The 20,944-nt window shown below is 43.5% G+C and overlaps 1 protein-coding gene across 9 annotated transcripts in view; it reads left to right on the top strand.

The window, feature by feature from the left end:
* AFF3 (AF4/FMR2 family member 3) overlaps positions 1 to 20,944 on the top strand; it is a 561,464-nt gene that overhangs the window by 506,102 nt on the left and 34,418 nt on the right. For all 9 annotated transcript variants that reach the window (XR_005597307.1, XR_005597308.1, XM_039533253.1 and 6 more), the window contains 3 exons: positions 175 to 299; positions 3,628 to 3,829; positions 6,553 to 6,677. Coding sequence is in view for 7 of the 9 variants with exons in the window: in XM_039533253.1 (XP_039389187.1) it covers positions 175 to 299; positions 3,628 to 3,829; positions 6,553 to 6,677 (452 nt within the window). In the remaining 2 variants the exon portion in view is untranslated. The remainder of the gene's footprint in view (positions 1 to 174; positions 300 to 3,627; positions 3,830 to 6,552; positions 6,678 to 20,944) is intronic.

Consider the following 20,944-nt stretch of genomic DNA (forward strand, 5'->3'; position numbering starts at 1 on the left):
TGCATGTCTGTATAGTCTATCAACTATATAAATAAAATTAAATAATAGTTAATACCAGGATACACCAGAATACAAGCCCTAATTTCCTGTAATACCCAGCAATCTTTTGCTTCTGTACATGGGACTTGTGTCACCTATAAAATTCAATAGATGATCATTTTTCTCTTCATTCAGTGTGAAAATGAAGAAGAAGACAGGGAGATCAAGAAGACTCATTTAGAGCGAGAGTGTTCTTCACGATTAATTGCCTCTGCCCCAGGTATTTCAACAGCAAATCATTGCAACAGGAATGAACATAGGTATGCATTTTCCTTGTTATTTAAAATTCAGTCTCCCCAATTAACTGAATTGTAATGTGATGTGTTGTTTGGCATTTGATGGAATAGATTTTTTTTTAGTTATCACATTTTATGTGTAAAAATTATCCTTATGCATTTTCTCTCTTTTTTTGGTATAATGAATGAATTAGCTGCTCCTGGCATAATTGTACTAATATTTTTGTTCTGTTACATAAAGAAGTTGTGAGTTCCAAGTGGTTGGATTAAATAATTATAGCAACAACAGGAGGATAAACTGAGACATTACAGTATTCCTAGGCATTATGTTCTGGGCATCAGTTCAACTAGGGTACCTTCCTTAGTCCTTTTTACCTCCACCACATTGTTATAAGTTTCAGAATTAGATCGTGCTTATATATCTCAGTTTAAATATAATAATTAATCTATGTATTCTGAGGACAAAGTGAAGAAAAGTACTTGAACTGATGCCTGGAATTCTCAACTCTTGCATACCTTAAGGACCAGACAATCTAAAGATTACAGGCAAGTTATTTTCCATACTATTTGGTATGTTTAGGACACACAACTTTGTGTGACTATAAAAACAGCCAAATTTCCAAAGGATGCAAAGCATGAAATGAGTGATGGAAATCCACCTATCTGTTTGCAGAGATTTGTGCAAGCAGCCATACTATCAATCAGTCATCGCAATCATGCCTGGTTTCTTCAGAGATTGCCAGCAAGCAATTTGAGTCATGTATCTTCTTAGAGTTCAACTGCATTCTGCTTAGTACATGCAGGTCATTGATATATTTAAAAAATCCCTTTTTATTATATTTTATAGTGCAAGTGCAAAGAGCTACCTTGTAATTTATATAACGTCTAATATTCAACAATAATTAGTATTTATTGTATTCATTTATGTATAGGTATTTCTCTTCTTTTCATCACTGTAGGAACTGAACAACTCTTATAATATTGAACAAATGCAAATGAATGATCTCAAATGTTCTGCATATTTCAAAAATATGCATTCAGCTTCTCTGTCATCCTATAACTCACATATGTTACATAAAGTAAAAAATATCACATGTAGTAGTGTAATTGTGGCTGATTGGACGCATGTATACTATTCCATGTATACTATTACCAAAGTATCCTACATTTTACATAACATACATTCTCAAAATGATCGTCATAGTCTGACATGTTTAGCATTGTTTGAGCCAGTTTTTTCCTAGAGTTAATTCCACACCTCCTAAAAGTGATAGAATGTGTGTCACATGTAATGCATGCAGGGTTTCCAATAGCAATTGTATATCGAAAAGACAACAAATAAGTTCTTAAATGCTCCCTTCCCCAATTCTCTTTTCCCTTCTTCCCCCCAAGGTATTTATATGGCTTCTATTACCATAGCCAGGGGCGGCTCTATGCGCGCGCTGCGCCGCCGCGCGCCCGGGTCTCGCTCCCGGGCCTCCTCCTCCGGAGCTCTCTCGAGCTCCTGCCGACGTGCTCGCGCGCAGGGTCCACCGGCCGCCGACGGCGGGCCTGCCCGCAGGCTCATGCGGGAGGGCCGCGGGAAGGCGGGAAGAGGGGCGGGGCGCCGCAGTCGCGGCGCTGCGGCTCCTCCTCCGCTCGCCCGTGCCGCCCCGCGCCGGGCGGAGCGGCCGAGCCCACCCAGCCAGCCGCTCGGAAACCGCCCCAAGCGCGCCTGCGCTGCGCTGGTGCCTAGAGCCGCCCCTGACCATAGCATCTCCCAATCATTAATGTATTTATCCCCACAACATCCCTGTGAGGTAGGGCAGTGTTGTTATCCCCATTTTTCAGATGAGGAACTGAGCCACAGCAAGACTATGTGACTTTCCCTAGGTCATACAGAAACTCATACAGCAGAGAACTGAACCAGGTCATCCTGAGTTCCATGCTAGTACCCTAACCACTTGACCATCCTTCCTAATGCTGTTGCACTTCAAAACAGCAGTAGCTTCTTCCGACTACTTTCGCCTCACCCTCTAATAACGATGTATGAACCCAGCTGACCAGGGCAAAGCTTCTATTTGAAAAAAGGAAATAAAGTCGGAGCGTCAGCAAGGGGCTCCTAAATATTCAAAATTAACATTAAAATCCATTGTTTTTTTAACCAAAAAATCACTATTGACATTTGCTCACCTTGACTCTCTTTCATAAAAAGTGTAGGCCATTACAAAAAAATTCCTTTAGCCACACTTTAGAAGTACTGCCTTATGAGCCCATGAAGGTCTAAAAAGCTCTAGTAGTGAGCTATGGTTTCTGCCACCTCAAGTTTTTAAAGACTCGTAAGCTAAATTAACAAGTGTTTGGGAGCCGAATGTTTAATTAGTTCTGTTCTCTGAAATTATGTGGTAAAACAAAGTGCATTTTGTATCACATTCACTTTTGCAACCACATTCAGGAGGTTGTGTCTGATACTGTATCTAGAAAGAAGTGAGAAATGTCCATACAAAGGAATAGGCTGGATTGAAGGGAATGTGGCAGGGAAACGTATTGTATTAAAATATTCTGTCTACTCTTAATCACAAATTTAGGCTGAATGCAAAGTTCTCCCTCTTTAAAAAAAAGTATACTTTGTGTTGCTTTAATTTTTCAGTTAAGTATCATCTTCAAATTAGCACATGAAAAGTTTCTTTACAGGTTACTGCTACTGTTGCTACCTGCTTAGCTTTTCCTATCTGTGGCTTCTCTAAAAAAAAAAAAAAAAAAAAAGCCTTCTGTAACACAGCTTTCCCTTTTAGAAGACGCAGCAGTACACATCCTTGTTTCCATTGTGAGCATACTTCTCTTTGTCTATTACACTAGCACCTATTTCTTTGTCTGCAGAACCTGCACCAAATTATCGTAAACTGAATGATCAAAACCTGGTCATTGAATACAGAGACATCCCGATCGTCTTCTAGCACATTCCCTGTTTAATTCACATATGGTTTTATTGCTATGGCTTGTGAATTGTCACCTGTTATTGTGAAATAGGACTCCATAACCTAAACTTACACTTTAGAGCCTCATCTCCTTCTCCAAGTAACCCTTAAAAGAAAGTGAGCAATTGCCCATTTATCTCCTTATTTTTTCAAGTACTCTGACATAGACTTTGTAGTAACCCCAGAATGACAATTTACCCTGGAGGGAAAGAGAAGAAACATGATCCAAATTTGTAAATGAACTCTTGGTCCTGATACTAAAAAGTTGTTTCCAGACATCACTAGACTTCATCCTGCCAGCAGGTTTTAAATTCAAAGTTTCGATAATATATAAAACATTTACCTTTCTCAAAGCCAGCTATGTGACACTCCATTACTGTAATTTCCATTTCCAGCTTGGCGATACCAATAAATAAAAATGAGAAAATGCTTCGGTCACCCATCTCACCCCTCTCTGATGCATCAAAACACAAATACTCCACTGATGATTTAACTTCTTCCAGTAGACCTAATGGCAGCAGTCTATTACCTTCCATGTCCTCCAGCAAAAAACATAAGAGTGAAATCCAGCCACAGCCACATCCTGCAGACTGCAATGTAAGTTTATGTTGTTGATCATAGTATAAAACCTGGCTGATTTTTCTTCTCTTTGTATCACTGCTCATACAGCCCTTGATATCTCTGCAGAATGTCATAGAAAGGAACATAATAATGAATGTCCCGTTAAGTAAGATTTTTTCCATTGGGAAAATGGTAAGACAGAACAGGATTAAAAATGACCTGAAAAATAGGAGGTGCAGGGAAATCCAGAGAGCAGGTAAGTACACAGCCAAGTTTGCAAGAAGTAAAGAACAGGCAAAAAATAAGGAATTCCATGTTTTGCCACTCAGACGTCTGTAAACATAAAAAAGTTGTACAAGAAAAATATGCTGCTGATCTTGCCATTCTGAACTGAAATTGTGTGAGTTTGCATGCCTGGAATAGTTTTCCTCATAAATATATTTCCAATAAATGTACAGACCTGTGCATGAAATGACAGAGGTGGCAAAATAGACAAGTGTTCCAATCCTGCCTTTCTTGAATAACTAGATTCCTGAAACAGGAATCTTAGGAGTGAAAGGAATGCAAAATCAGCCCAATGAACAGTAGAACTTCTAAGCTGGGAAGCTCAACCCAATATTTCCTCTCTGGAGAAAACCAGTGCAAACCCTGAAGCTCCACATACAGGGAGCGATAAAGACTGCTACTCCTGCTGCATCCTTCTTCCCCTTCCATCAAAGGCTCCTCCTCAGAGTTGAGCAGGAGCGCCGACAGCTTTTTCGGTGCCCTAGGTGGCGGAAGGTCCCGCCTCCAACAGAAGTGGCAGAAGGTCCCGCCCCCAAAATACCGACAACAACTGGGGCTGCCGAAGATCCGACCGCCACGGGCGCCGCCCCCGAAATGTTAGTGCCCTAGGCGACCGCCTAGGTCACCTAATAGGTTGCACCGGCCCTGGAGTTGAGGGTCTGTGTATGGGAAAGGAGAATGGACACGCTCCATGCATCGACTTCCCACCAATACCGCCCCAAGATTAATAATAATCATGGACTTGATAATAGCTTTGGTGCACACCCGTTCCATTTTGTGGAACACCTCTTGTAGGCGAAGGGGGTTTGTGGTAGTGTGGCACCCAGTAGCTGTGCTGTCATGCAGTCAAGAGGCAGCTGCATGGGTGGCGGGGGTGGGGGGTGGGACTGGTGATGGATTAAAGGAACAGGGTCTTCATGTGGATGATCCTGCTCTTCAGCAGGTCCCTAGAGATCTGCAGCTTTTCCAGGCCACAAAATTGGTCAGTTTCGTGAGCAGAGTTTAATCTCAGCATTTCCCTCTCCAACAGTGAAATGATCCATAGGAAATTACATGAGGAATTCTGTTGCATGATCTTTTCCTGCATAGAGAACAAAGTTTTAGCCCCTATACATTCCATGAAAAGGCAGAAGAAATAATAAGAGAAAGTGTTGAATATTTTCACCAAATATATTCTTTATTATTATTTATGTCTTGATGCATTACAGGCTTCAAGAGCCTCCATCCCACCCCAGTAAACTGAACTTTAACCTGAGCCACTCAAGTCACTTTTGCTCAGGGGCAACTGGCCTGTTCCAAAAAGGCAGATTTTGGGGGAAGAGAGGAGGGTAATGAGGTGGGGACAAAATAACTATTTCTGATCTAACTTTGAAATGTTATCTCTTAAATATGTTGTTCTAAATTAGGTACGTGTTAGTCTCTCACAAATACACTTAATAAAAAGAAATAAATACAATTAAGTATTTGAAAAATAGGCTATATAAAAGGCCTTGAAAAGGCATTTTTAATATGTTGGACTAACCAATTTCTCTTCCATCATGAAGTAAAGGTAAATTTTTTAACACCTAAGTTTAGAAGTTGGTTTATGAACTCATTTAGAGTTATAATTACCGGTATTTGATATCTGGAAAATAATTTAAAATCCTCAAAGATAAATGTGTTGGAAATTAGAAGTAAAAAGTGATTGCTTTATGATCCACACCCTTAGCTAATGCATTCCACTCTGATTTTCTGCATAGCCTGGCAATGCTCCATTTGGTCAACTTTTTAATAATTCTTATAATAAAATTCTTATGTATCTGGTTATTCATCTGAAAACTATCCCACTGAACTGATCTGTATGTCCCATACAGAAGGTGAGAGCTCATGAACTGTAAATGTCAAGGTTGGCTTTGTTTGAGCAAATCTACCCATCTGGTGCCTAACTGCCATGACCAAGTGATCGTGTGGATTACTTACAGAAAATGCTAGGCAGGAAGTGGTGGTTAGATCATGGAGCTTTCTGTTGAGACCTTCATTCCATTGTCTCAAGCAGAAGGAATTTTATTCTGTTGCAGTTACTGTCAAATAAGAATAACAACCCAAATTGGTGGAAAGTTACAGCAATGACAACAAAAAACCCCAAACAGTTTGGATGTTGAAACATGGCTTGACATGCAGAATAACCACAACTGGGCTATGATTTAATAACTACACTCATTGTGTTATGGCCCTTCAGCTAGTGATTAATAATTCTGTTCTGTTTCTTCTGCATATCACTTGAAACTCTAAAGTCCTTTACCAGTAACTGTGTGCAATATCTGTGAATTTGTGGCTATCAGTGACAAGCTAGTTATGTGTATTCCCTGTTGAAATAGTGAGCAAACTAACTTGCAATTTACAGCACAATGCAGACAAATTTCCATTGTTTATTAGTTGCTTTTTCTAACTCAGTTGTCAATTTCTCAATGTGTTCTGTATTGTTTGTTGTCTAGAAAGCAGTTCACATCAATTCAGAAAGTGTTCTCTGCAACAAGCCACACTCCCAAACAGAGCCTTGGCCATCTTTATCCAGGGCACACAAAGACTGCAGAAGAACAAAGCTCATCTTTGATGATATGTAAGTAAAGACGCCTTTTTATAAAAAAAAGCAATTTAAGTGCTAATGTTTTATGAAATAAAAATAAATCTTGCCCAACAGGAGCTCAGAGATGGCCAATGCCATCATAGTAAGATACATTTTCAGCACATTACATTGTAATTTGATCAAATTGTATAACTCCTGTTATTGTTGCTGCAAGTTACACATCTACTTCTCCAAACACTGAACTAGGACTGTACACCATCAAGTTTGGTAAGAGGTCATTTTGTTTTGTTTCTTGAGCCTGAAATATATTTGTATCCAGAGGTTGTGTTGTTTCATTGTGGTTTTTTAACAAGGTCACTTGCTATTTATAGTCACAGAGAGGAAAAATGAGGAATTGTGCTGGTTTTGGTATTGTAAAGCCAAAACCAAAGGAGTTTGACACTGTTTATTCAAATTCCCCATCCAGCCTTATAGTTCAACGGATTTTTAAAAATGGCTCGTTTGCAGTCATCTCTCATTTAAAGGATTTAAAATTGCTTGTTCATTTTTCAAGGTACTTTACCATGTTATATATCAAAATAAAGCTTAAATTCCCATTGGTTCAACTAGCTGTGTTGCCTTGTAATGACCTGATTTTCGTATATTTACCTTTCTGAATATGAAGGGTGTGATTCTGCGTAAATTGCAGCAGCCTCCCCAGACTGCTTTTCCTGGGGAAACAGCTCATCAGTATGGATTAGAAGACAAAATGCAATCAGAAACGGTTACAATACAACTGTTGTACCTCAGTCTGATTCCTCCTCAACCTGCTGATAAGAAACAGTGTGGTTTTTTCAGAATGCTGTCACAGGAGCTAAAACTGCTTTTTTCACTATCTCTATCAATTCAGAGGCTTTTATCACTTGCTTCTTCCATTAGTGATACATGTGATTTTTCTGGCAGACATCTGCAATAAAACTGCTTAACCTTTTCAGAGAGAGAGAGACAATAAAAACTGTTCCTGTGTAGTGCCTTCCATGCAGTGTGTCCCTAAGCAATTTGCAGCCCATAAAAAATAAAAAAATTAAAGCAATCTAAAAAGCTGAATTAGATAAGCAACAAAAATCAAATATATCCTAATTTTGCTCTTACAAATAGTACAATAGGCAGGTACTATTTCTAAATAAAGGATTTCTACACCTATCATTTGAGCCCTTTGTCTATGTATCACCAGAAGCCCTTGAACTTGGATCCAAAATTGGTATGTATGGAAGTCGCTAAAATGTGGGGGATTAGACTGATTGCAAATGTCCAAAATCAACAAAATTGACTCACACATCAGAAAGATCAAATTAAAAATGGCAAACAGAATTTTTCAAATTCCTATGGTACCATATCATGGAATTTGAAGAAATGCAGTACATAATTTTAAACCTACTGTAGTATCCCTAATGACAACATTGGCCCCAAAATTATGTCCAGAGAAAATTTCATCTGTTAAAGCACAAAACTCTGAATTACAGTAATTCAGCCTTGGATTATACTGTCCATTTTAATCAAAGATCATAGTATGAAGAGACTAAATCCCACATCTGATTTAAAACAACCACTCTAATTTGTTTCAACCACTCAAGAACTCTTCACTTTGTTCCCAACTTGTTTTCTTCAGATCATTGAAAACAGTTTTATCTAATGATAAATTGGATCACAAGTAGGTCAGTGAAAAGTAACTTGTTTAGCAGAGTCCCTATTGTGGATACTGTATTTGCTTAAAATGAAGTATTTAAAATGGCAAGCAAAATCCTGCTTTCCATGGTTTTCCTGAATGTTCTGAATACGCTTCAAGACATGCTCTAGGAATTACTTTGGGAAGTTCTGTGGCCCATGTTATTCAGGAGGTCAGACTAGATGATCACAATGGTCCCTTCTGGCCTTGGAATCGATTAATCTGACATACCAGGCATACAAGTGACATATAAGGGATATATGGGGTTACTGTTTTCCAGCTGGTGTACTTCAGTTAGATGTACAGGATTTTTTTAGCCATTTGAGACTTATACTACTGTACAAAGAGAATTTTAGAGGCTGTGTAATAACACTGATGGTATGTCTACACTGCAATGTAAGCCTAGGGTTAATGGGACTCAAGTCAGATGACCTGTGTTAGAGAACCTGAGGTTTGAGGGTCTATATTGATTCTTAACCCTACGTTAAGAATTTTCTAATCTGGGCTTGAACCCAGTGAGGGCTCTGGTGTCCACACTCAGCACACAGAGTTGAGTCAAACCAACCATATCTCAGACTCCCAAAATGTGGCTGCTCTATCCCTTTGCTTGTGGTGCACTGTGGGAAAGCTTTCCTGCCTACCCTGCACATTACAGGAAGCTTGAACAGCCTGCCAGCACAGCCTGCCAGCCAACATGGAGGAGACCCCTTTTCAAGAAGTTCTCTTGCTTGCATTTTCACTCCTGTGTCAGAAAATGGGCAGGGCTTCCATGAGACACTAGTGGACATTTCGACGGCATTTTCTTACCCAGGAAAGGCACCTGAGAGCGTTTTGGCTGGAGCAGGGGAAGGACAAGAAAGCAGAGGAGGGAAGAGTACTCTGGTATGGCAGACTCACAGCGGCTGATGCTGCTCGTTACACTTGCTATAGCCGCTGATGCACCCAACATAAACCAGCGCTTCTGGCACAGGACCACAAGCACAGACTAGTGGGATCACGTTGTCATGCAGACCTGGGATGATGAGCTGTGGGTCCAGAACTTTCACATGAAGAGAGACTACATTTTTAGAGCTTTCTGAGTAGCTTGCCTTGTCCCTCCAGGGTAAAGACACACGCATGAGGCACCGTTGGAGATGCCCACAGACCTGTTTGGATGCTAGTGGCATCAATGCTGTCTGCATTACTGTGACTTGCTGTGCTCGTCACAATCTTTGAAGCCAGAGGTGAGCCATTTCCCCCTGAATGGACCTATGACAGCAGGGGGCCACTGAATCAGTACACTCAGCCGGAAAGTGCAGCTACCACAGTTGGAGCTGGATGCACCTGGGCAACAGAAGTCAGGGATGCTTTGTGCTCCCACATTATGGACTTGCATGGTCCCATGGAAGAGGAGGATTAGTACTTCTGTTAATGTGCTTGTGGGGGTTTAGGCTATTCGGTTTTGGGGGGTGTCAGTGCTAGGGAGAGATAGGGGCTTGATTGCCATGCAATGTAGTTATGAATGATATGACGACTTACAAAAAGGGTGGGATGGTTCACGGTATGGATTTATATAAGGAAGTGATTGAAGAGTGGATTGCTGTATGTACTTCCTCATTGTTCCTGATCATGGATTTAGCTTGATTATTTCAATACTGATTGTATGATGAGGTGCAGTGATAGCAATAAACGTTCTTGATGACATAAAAAGCTTTATTGTAAACATGTGTTAAAACAGTACAACTGTCACCCGTTGCCAGGCAGGGCGGTTGCCATTACAACACCCAAACACCAGTTACAAAACAACATTTCCAAAACAAAAGTGCAGGAAAAGTGCAAACAGGACAAAAAAACCCTGCTACTGCATGTCCCCTGTCTTCTTTCCCTGTTTTCCACATGCTTGGCACCCGGGAGGGGGGTGCAGGTGTCCACAGGAGCGGGAGTCAGGATGGAGGGCTGCGTGGGGTTTAGTTTGCCACTCCTGGGGCCCAATTGCGTGGGCCACTTAGATATGGAGTGTTCCAAGCTGTTTCTAGACCGAGGGGACATCACGGAGGAACCAGGCCATGGTGTGAGAAAGGCAGCAGGAGCCAATACTCTTGCAGCCATGATTGAGATGAGCCACTCAGACAGTTCTCTCTGCTGATCTCTGTCCTCCTCCCTTATCTGCCCTTCTTGTTCCGGGAACAGTGTAGCAAGTGCCAGCTCCCCTGCTGAAACCCTGTCCTCAAGCTGTGCAGTGAGCCTCAGCCTTTTCTCCTGCCTCTAGTCATAAGTCCCTCTCTTTCTGGTACTGAACCTGCTCATTGGCCCTCTCCAAAACTTCAACCATCAGTTCCTCACGGAAATGCTCCCTTTTGGAATGGTCCATGAAGGTATGTTGGGCCAGGCTTGTGCTGCACTGAGGGCAAGCTGGGGAGGTACAGCAGCCAGTAGAGGTCAAGGGGCCTGCAGGACAAGAAACAGGGTTATTTTCTCACACAGCTCAGTGGAGGAGCACAGAAATAATTCTTGTGGAATTTCAAGGACATAAAATGTTCCATTTCACAACTGAACTGCAATATACTGTGAGAGGGATGCTTCAGTCCACAGAATTTCCCTGGACACAGCCTGGTTAATCCCAGCTAAAGTAGTGCAGAAACAATGGTAAGTTAAAAATTCTAAGCTGACTTTGTTTTACAAAAAATTACATAACTGCTTGCGTTTGGGGTAGAATGGTTGGTGGTCTTGCTACAAAGCTTTCTCTGTCATTTCAGGCCTTTCATGTTCTGGAGGACTTAACTGTTCTTGTGGTGCCCTGTTGGCAAAGGGATGTTATTCCATCCTGCTGGTGGAAAACTGATAGTACATGCAGCCAAATTGAACAGCACATCTATGAGTGGAGGGGGCTAGTCAGCTACCAAGGTGGCTCTGGAAAATATGTAGTTCACCACAGTGTGACTACTTATGTGGAGTACCTGCTTCAGGAAAAGTTTGCAACTATCAGCACCCAGGATTGGGTCAGAATTCATGAGAGAATCAACAGGATGCTGCATTGGCTTCCACATGGCTTACCCTGTTATTGCTGCATGCAAACACAGAACTCCACAGCCTTCCTCCACCGCTCTGCCAGCCCATTTCTGGACAAAAACTGAAACCCCAGTCATAGTGGCAACATAGGATTTTGTCACCTATGGGCAGCATGAATTACGTCTAACTAAAATGGACTAGATTTGGAAATGGAAAACATTTCCAGGTGGCTCCATAGACAGTTGTGTGTTTACATAGCAGCAAACCTAAAGACACAGCTATGTAATGCTATTATTTTTAAGAAACAAAAATCTGTGCCTTCCCAGTAAAAATACTCTTTAAAGATGTACTTTACTGTTAGCATTTCCTAGGCCATTTTGAACTCCCCATGGTGCAGGGGAGGTGGAGGGGGGAAGCCAAGGTGCTGGGATACAATCCATTATTAGCAAATACACACTGCTAACCTAGGTCTCTCATAACTTTTGCATTGGTTCATAGAGTAGAAATCCCTCCCATTATGGTATCAATAAACATTAGCATGGAGCCAGAAACTTACCAGGCTCAGGAGTGGCTGTGACGGGTTCCCCCTGGGGTGCCACCTGGAAGTGGGGTACCCCTGAGCCCCCCAACCCACCAGCCTGGGCTCCCTTTACACTGTACTGCTGTGACAAGCTGCCAAGCCCACATACAGGTAGGGACACGCCCAGCTGCAGTTACATGCAGACGCTGTGACCAGCCCTGCATGGAAAGGCTCCAGTTAGGGAACTTCCCGGCTACTCAGGCACACACCTCCTCTGGAGGGTCAACCCCAAATTATACCGTCTTGCGCTGCACAGGGAACTGTACAGCGTAAGCTCATGAAATTCGCCCCCTCCCTCAGTGTGGAGATGAATACACAACAGCTTTCTGCCCTGAGTTATGACTCCCACACACTGGTTTTAAACAAAACAAAAACAAGTTTATTAACTACAAAAGATAGATTTTAAGTGATTATAAGAGACAGCAAACAGATCAAAGCAGATTACCTAGCAAATAAACAAAAACGCAATTTAAGCTTATTATACTACAAGTTCGGGTATGAATAGCAAATCCTCACCCTAAGTGATGGTACAAGCAGGCTGCAGATTCTCAAGGGGCAAAGCTGCACCCTCTCCCCCAGAGCTGCTGCCAGCATGGAGAGGGCTGGGGAGAGTCCTCTGGCCCCAGCCCTGGGGCAGCCTGCACCCCAAACTCCACAGCTCCTGCCCCACCCCAGAGCCCTCACCTCCCATCCCCAACCCCCAGCCCTGACCACCCCCCATACACACTTCGAACCCCTTGGCCCCACCCCCACCACACATCACCTCCATATTGGTGCACATAGGAAAATTCATTCCGCATATGGATGTAAAAAATTAGAGGGAACATTGGTGGGAACCCTTTGTTTCAAAGCTTGGTTCCCATGCCAGTCGGTGGGAAAATACTGACATCCCAAGATGGAGTCCAGCACCAGGTGACCTGGTCACATGTCCCAGTAGTGTCTCAGCAGCCATTACTTGGAGGCCATCTGTAGTATCCTCAGGAAGGCTCCCCAGGTGGGAGATAAGGTTCTCCTAAGGCCTATTGTTTCTTCCTAATGGCTCATGAACCTAGGGTGACCAGATGTCCCGATTTTATAGGGACAGTCCCAATTTTTGGGTCTTTTTCTTATATAGGCTCCTATTACCCCCTCCACCCCTGTCCCAATTTTTCACATTTGCTGTCTGGTCAACCTACATGAACCTGAATGGGCCCTTCCCAGCCAGCCATCTAGACTGAGAGCCTTTTGCCTAGTGGGCATTGCTCATCTGTAACTACATTTTGAAATACAGATACATAGTCAATATTCATAACTTTGGATACAAAAATGATACATGCATACAAATAGGATAATCACATTCAACAAATCATAACCTTTCCAATGACACCTCACATGACTTATTTTGCATAAAATACATTATGATTATGTCATAATCATATCATAATAATATCACTGTGAAGAATATGGGGTGCAGTGTTACAGTGTCTTCTGTCCCTTCCGTGTCTGCTGCAGGCTGAGCAGCGGGATATTCCTCAGGGGGGGTATCTCAAACAGCTCCTCCAAGTATGGACCCAGAATTTGCTGCTTCAAAGCCTGCTCTGGAACCAGTTTCAGCAACAGAGTCAGAGCTCAGTTGGTGCCTGCTGCTAGCTCCCATCAGTCCTCAGGCTGGATTCTGGGGCCAGCAGGGCATCATCCTGGCTGACCAGGTCATCATGCACTATGGTTGGCTCCGTGCTGGATGCAGTGCCCAGTACCCAGTCAAACTCCTCATAAAATGGGAGCTGCCTGAGGTACAGTTCTGGTCCCTGGTCTTCCAATACTTGCTCTTGAGCTGCTTAATCCACTTCCTGCACTGGGCACTGGTTTGCAAATCTACCGACTCCTTCACTGTCTGCTGGTATGCATGATCATTCCTGGTACTTTTACTTAAGTCCAAAGTTGTACTAGCCTCAGACCAGAGAGACACCAAAATCTGGCTGTGCTCCCATGACCATGAAGCAGTGCGCTTTGCAAAAGGCTTGTTCGGGTTAGTCTCCACTGCAAACACAGAAGGCTCTCTGATGGTGTGTTTGCAGCTCAGTGGTCAGAGGACAATGGAAGGGTTAATGCTGACTCACTGAACTGCTGCTGTACGCCCTGTGGGGTGGTTTCTGTTTTCACTTGAGTTGATTGGAGAGTCTTAGGATGGCAAGCACAACGGAAGTTGGCCCATGGGATTGTGGAATACTTTTTGCAGACTCTCAGGACCTGATTCAAGTGGGTTGCGTCTACACTGCACAGCAGTAGGACTCTGTCACCAGGGCTGTCACTTCTCCCAGCTCCAAAGCATGCACTGCCACGCCCAGTCTTTTCTAGGAGGTTTATTTCTTTTAATAAGGGTTATCAAACAAACAGAAAATAGTTTTAACCCCATTCTTGGCCCCAGGCTCCAGGGCCACCCTTCCCCAGGGTCTCTGGCACTATAGCTCCTGTCAGCTTTCCAGTCTCTGCTCTGCTCTCTTGCTCCAGGGACCCACGTCAGGAGCTAACTCCACTTTGGTCCCTCACCAAAGGCTCTTACGTAAATTAAGCTGTCATGGGATAAAAGGAAAGGTCCTTTCATGGATTGAGAACTGGTTAAAAGACAGGGAACAAAGGGTAGGAATTAATGGTAAATTCTCAGAATGGAGAGGGGTAACTAGTGGTGTTCCCCAAGGGTCAGTCCTAGGACCAATCCTATTCAATTTATTCATAAATGATCTGGAGAAAGGGGTAAACAGTGAGGTGGCAAAGTTTGCAGATGATACTAAACTGCTCAAGATAGTTAAGACCAAAGCAGATTGTGAAGAACTTCAAAAGATCTCACAAAACTAAGTGATTGGGCAACAAAATGGCAAATGAAATTTAATGTGGATAAATGTAAAGTAATGCACATTGGAAAAAATAACCCCAACTATACATACAACATGATGGGGGCTAATTTAGCTACAACGAGTCAGGAAAAAGATCTTGGCGTCATCGTGGATAGTTCTCTGAAGATGTCCACGCAGTGTGCAGAGGCAGTCAAAAAAGCAAACAGGATGTTAGGAATCATTAAAAAGGGGATAGAAAATAAGACTGAGACTATATTATTGCCCTTATATAAATCCATGGTACGCCCACATCTCGAATACTGTGTACAGATGTGGTCTCCTCACCTCAAAAAAGATATTCTAGCACTAGAAAAGGTTCAGAAAAGAGCAACTAAAATGATTAGGGGTTTAGAGAGGGTCCCATATGAGGAAAGATTAAAGAGGCTAGGACTCTTCAGTTAGGAAAAGAGAAGACTAAGGGGGGACATGATAGAGGTATATAAAATCATGAGTGATGTTGAGAAAGTGGATAAGGAAAAGTTATTTACTTATTCCCATAATACAAGAACTAGGGGTCACCAAATGAAATTAATAGGCAGCAGGTTTAAAACAAATAAAAGGAAGTTCTTCTTCACGCAGCGCACAGTCAACTTGTGGAACTCCTTACCTGAGGAGGTTGTGAAGGCTAGGACTATAACAATGTTTAAAAGGGGACTGGACAAATTCATGGTGGCTAAGTCCATAAATGGCTATTAGCCAGGATAGGTAAGAATGGTGTCCCTAGCCTCTGTTCATCAGAGGATGGAGATGGATGGCAGGAGAAAGATCACTTGATCATTGCTTGTTAGGTTCACTCCCTCAGGGGCACCTGGCATCGGCCACTGTCGGTAGACAGATACTGGGCTAGATGGACCTTTGGTCTGACCCGGTACGGCCTTTCTTATGTTCTTATATGTTCTTATGTTCTTCCTTTCCAGCTGCCCACTAGCAACCTCTAGAGCAGGGTTTCTCAAACAGGGGTCACCGCTTGTGTAGGGAAAGCCCCTGGCGGGCCGGGCCGGTGTGTTTACCTGCCCTGTCCGCAGGTCCGGCTGATCGCAGCTCCCAAGGGCCACGGTTCATTGCTCCGGGCCAATGGGAGCTGCTGGAAGTGGTGGCCAGTAAGTCCCTCGGCCTGCGCCGCTTCCAGCAGCTCCCATTGGCCTGGAGCAGCGAACCGTGGCCAGTGGGAGCCGCGATCGGCCGGACCTGCGGACGGGGCAGATAAACACACTGGCCCAGCCCACCAGGGGCTTTCCCTACAAAAACAGCGACCCCTGTTTGAGAAACCCTGCTGTATAGGCCCAGGTGTAGCCCAGCTCTCTTTAATTAGTGGATTGGTCTCATCTGCTCTGATCCAGGGGCTCTGGGCTTAGTCTGTCCACAGGCACCAGCTATTTGTGTCCATTCTAAATGGTGTGAATGGCCAAAAGAACCAGCAGCGGTCCTGCCTCATCCTATAGGGCACACAGCCATGCACAAACTGCACACACTTCTGAAACAGAGCCCCTCTCTCCTGTGCAATGGAATTGCAGGGGGAGGACAGGATTTGGGACTTACTGTGACAGATATACATTTGAAAAGAGTCTCTCTTACTGATTTAGAAATTTACTGCACTGGAAAATGAACAAGCTCGTCCTAACCTATTGTACTGGTATCCTTTGGAGGACACTGGCCCTGCTGCTTCTGAAAGTTTATTGTGTTGTTTTCTTAGTGTCATGTATTTTATTTATTTATACAGCACCTTTGAGCCAAATAAAATAGACAATCGTGAAAGCTGCCTTCAGCCAAATTACCAAACATCCTGTCTGGTCCAGCAGAGCAGGTAACATGTTATCAGCCATTCTCAGCATTTACAAAAGGTTACTCTGCAGACTGTACTTAAGATTGTTGTTCATTAGATATGCTGGATGTGAGTTTTGTTTTTGGTGTGCTGCTGTTGTTATTTAATATTTATGTTACAGCAGGGCCTCGAGGCTCCAGTCCAGAATCTATTGATCGGGACATACAGGAGCATGAAACACAGACACTGGAAGGGATTTTAAAGCAGAAGACTGCAGCTCTATTAACTCTTTAAGTTTAAGATTCCTCTTCCCCCCAACCAAAACCAACCAACAATAACAAAAAAGCCCCAGGGTTTTACATTTACCTGGGTCCGGTGCAAAATGTAATGGCCTCCATATCAGACAATCAATATTCAGGTTTGGCCCCCTTCAGCCTAACCCCTAGCACCTCTCAGTCCTCTCACCCTCTCCCAGTGAGGGGAGATTAGCATCCACATGAAGGGTGCCTCAGACTGTGAAGACTTAACGGCTTCCCTGCTTTCTTCAGGCTAATAGGATCTACCAGCCATCTCCCAGGCCTCATGTTTATCTCTGAGCGTTGGCCTTTTTTGAGCCTTTCACCTGCATTGGATACCAGCTGCAAGTTGCAATGAAATTACAAACTCAAGTGCAACTTTTAAGTCATGCCCTTGCTCCTTATTAACCTAAAATCAGGCCTCCAAATTGCTGCAAGGAAGGCCAAAAAAAAATTAAAAAATTGGACACCATGTCAAACCTAACCCAAGGGAAAAATTCCTTCCTAATCATTTATAGGGCAGAGCAGTAGCCGCAGCAGGATGGCTGTTGCATGCTCTGAGGGCTTCACATACAGTAAGAGGAAGGATGCAAGACACATAATCAATTCTTTGTTCAGCTCCACAGCCCAGACAATAGCAACAGGGAGATGCAGAGAAATCGCTTCTCTCCCCACACACACACCTCACTCCCCGCTCACTTGTGTTTGGTGCAGGGGGCATGGGGAAGAGGAACCAGAGCAGCCACGTCTGCCCCTCCATTCTCTTTCCTCTCAGGACCACAATCAAACATCCCCACACTGAGACAGAGGTGGGATGTTGTGCGTTTTTTGGTGCAGGGACCACATCTTTTTATGTTAATGAACAGTTCTTAGCACAATCCAAGAGGAAAAGAGACATATATAAGGTGGGAGAGAGGTATAGTCAACTATGAAAACTTTCTACATACATATAAAGAAGATGGTATGTGGTTAGTGCACTGGACTGGGACTCAGGAAAAGAGCTGGCCAAATAACGGGTTTTTTCAGTTCTCTAGGAACTCAAAAATATCAGAGATGAGAGGGCAATTGTTTTAGCTCAAACAGAAATGAAAATTTTGGTGAATTGAACAGTTAAAAAAAAATCCATTTTGAGACACATGATTTTTTATTTTGACCATTTTAAAACAAATTTTGGTTAATTGTATTTAAAAAACAAAGGAATTTTTGAAACAAAAAGTCATCTTGAACCAAAAAATTAGAACATTTCATTTTGAAAATGTAAAATGAAACTTTCTGATTTTTTCTGGGTTTTTTTTTTTTTTTTTTTTTGGAGGGGGCGTTCTTTAGGCCAAACAATTCAGTGAAATCAACACAAATTCACGAAGTCTTTTGGTCAGTCTAAATCTACCTTTTCCAGTGGAAAAAAGTGTCAGCCAAAATATTTCATCCAGCTCTAGTCCTGCACAAAGTAGAAAAAGCTAGGATTTCACCAGGGGAAGAGGTGTTTAAGAAAAGTCAAGTTAAAACTTATTTTTATACTTTGTATCCCCTACAGTCTGGTTGGTGCAGGCACTCAGCACATATTTCTGGGGTCAATTCAGTTCTCATTTTAGCTTTGTGGTTCAACAAATCTTTTATAAGAAATGCCTTGATATCTTAAGTCAGGTCATTTCTACTTTTTATTTTCCACTTGTTATAGTTCCAGGAAAGCACTTGAGTTTTGCAAAGATTTCCATTGAGATTGACAATTGGTAGGATCTGGCAAGTTTCTCCTAATTTCCCAATAACATACCATAGGGCAGGAGTAGGCAACCTATGGCACGTGTGATTTTCAGTGGCACTCACACTGCCCGGGTCCTGGCCACCGGTCCGGGGGGCACTGCATTTTAATTTAATTTTAAATGAAGCTTCTTAAACATTTTAAAAACCTTATTTACTTTACATACAAGAATAGTTTAGTTATATATTATAGATTTATAGAAAGAGACCTTCTAAAAACGTTAAAATGTATGACTGGCACGTGAAACCTTAAAACAGAGTGAATAAATGAAGACTCGGCACACCACTTCTGAAAGGTTGCTGACCCCTGCCATAGGGGTTAGTTTGTGATGGTTGGTGCTTGATGGAAGTGTCACCTAGTGGATTTAAAAGGCCACCGTCCATTTGTCTCCTGCCCTGATGCACACGAGATTGTAAGCACCCCAGATGTCCAGTTTGGTGAAAATTCTAGCAGACCACACATGATCTAGTAACTCTGAGATTAAGGGCTGGGAATACCAGTTACAGACCATCACCTGGTTTAGGGCCTGACAGTCTACGCAAAGGCATAGCATCTCATCCTTTTTCTTAACAAAAAGGACCAGCCCCTCTGCTGGGGAGAAGGAGCACCAGATGAAGTCCTTGGCCAGATTTTCCTGGATATATACATAAAGGGCTGCCGGTTCTGGCTCAGACATTGCATAGATCCATCCATAAGAGACTTTTGCCCTGGGTTTCAGGTCTAGGGATAGTCATAGTCCTAGTGCAGAGGTAGCATGCCTGTATTCTTCTTTTCAAAAATGTCTGCATAATCTCAATACTTTTCCAGGAGATTGGGACTACAGGCTTGGGAATGTCTCCTTCTGGCTAGCTCCCGCTATCTGGAGTTCCCTCATGGGTGCTGTTGGTTCCAATCAGCTGCAGGAGCCCAGGACCAGAAGGTTGCGGCCAGCTACACAATGTTCTTCAGCAATATTCAGAGAGGAAGTTGATCCACTTTTCCTGCCAGGGTCATGCTGCCCCAGCCAGGAGATACAAAGAATTAGGGGGAAGTGTGGAGAACTGCTCTCATGGAAAGTGGATCACATTGAACTGTAGCACTTCCTGATGGCCCTGGGGTATGGGCTCCAGACGTACTGTTTCCTGCATCCCTGGCCCTGAGGACATCTTTCTATGAGAACTGATGTAGGCTTTAAACAGAGGGTGATTTGTAGCGCTTTAGCAGCTTTAGCATCTATAATGTTATTGGTAGCCCTGGAATCAATCAGAGCCCACTGAAGGGAAATCGGCTTGGTCCCATCCATGGTACATAGCTTTATGCATATTTGGAAGTGTGGGGAGGACCTAGGTGTCCTGGATCAGGTTTCTCTTGAAGGCTGAGGGGTGGTTCCAGAGCATAATGCCCTGCTGGTGCCCAGGCTGGCTCCCCACATCTGTCTTGGGCTTGCTCGACCCTCAAGGAATCAGGAAACTAGGTTTGCAAGAGGTGAGGGGATGCCCCGATGCTCCACAATAAAAGCATAAGTCATTGTGATCTAGGGGTCAAGCCCTAGATCAACCCATGGCCCAGATCAACTTGCATCGGTTCATGGTTGGGCCCTGGGGTTTTCAGTGTAAGCTGTGGGCAGAGTGGTGGCAGGATGCCCCTCCTCTCCTCCTTTCACTCACGCAGTCTGTTGTCTATGCAGAGGGAGAGGTCAATGAAAGTATCCAAGCCAGTCAGGATCTCAACCTGGGCTAGCTCATCCTTTACTTCCTCACTAAGTCAACACCGAAAATGATGCAGCTGCGCCACCTCATTCCACTCAATGTCAGCTGCGAACCAGGCAGCATACGAGACAGCTGGCCCTTGCCCTTGCTGGAGCCTTCATAGTGCAACTTCCGCTAAGTGAGCACAATGTGGATCATCAAAAATAGTGGAAAATGCTAGCAGGAAGGCGTTCCAGTACATTAGCACCAGGCAGTCCTGCTCCATCAGGGAGGAGGCCCAATCCAGAGTTTCTCCAGCTCTCAAACTGATCACCAATCTCACCTTGGCCTGATTGGTGGGTTACATTCGAGGGCGGAAAAGGAGACAGCATCGGTTCAGAAACCCCCTGAATTTCTGGCAGTTCCCATCAGAACATTCAGGCAGTGGTACTGCGGGGCTCAGTTCAGAGGTCAGTGGCCAAACCTGAGCCTGGTGCATTCTCCCCCTGCTGGGATCAGGCTTTAGGCTCAGGTTGGGCCATTGGATTCTGAATAAGGTCCTGCAGTACCGCTACCCAAATGTTTTGATGGAAACTGACAGAAGTTCAGGGGGTTCCTGAACCAATGCCCTCTGCTTTTCCTGCTCAGCCCTCAAATGTAGCCACCAACC

Source organism: Mauremys reevesii, linkage group 1 (genome assembly GCF_016161935.1).
Source record: "Mauremys reevesii isolate NIE-2019 linkage group 1, ASM1616193v1, whole genome shotgun sequence".
NCBI lineage: Eukaryota > Metazoa > Chordata > Testudines > Geoemydidae > Mauremys > Mauremys reevesii.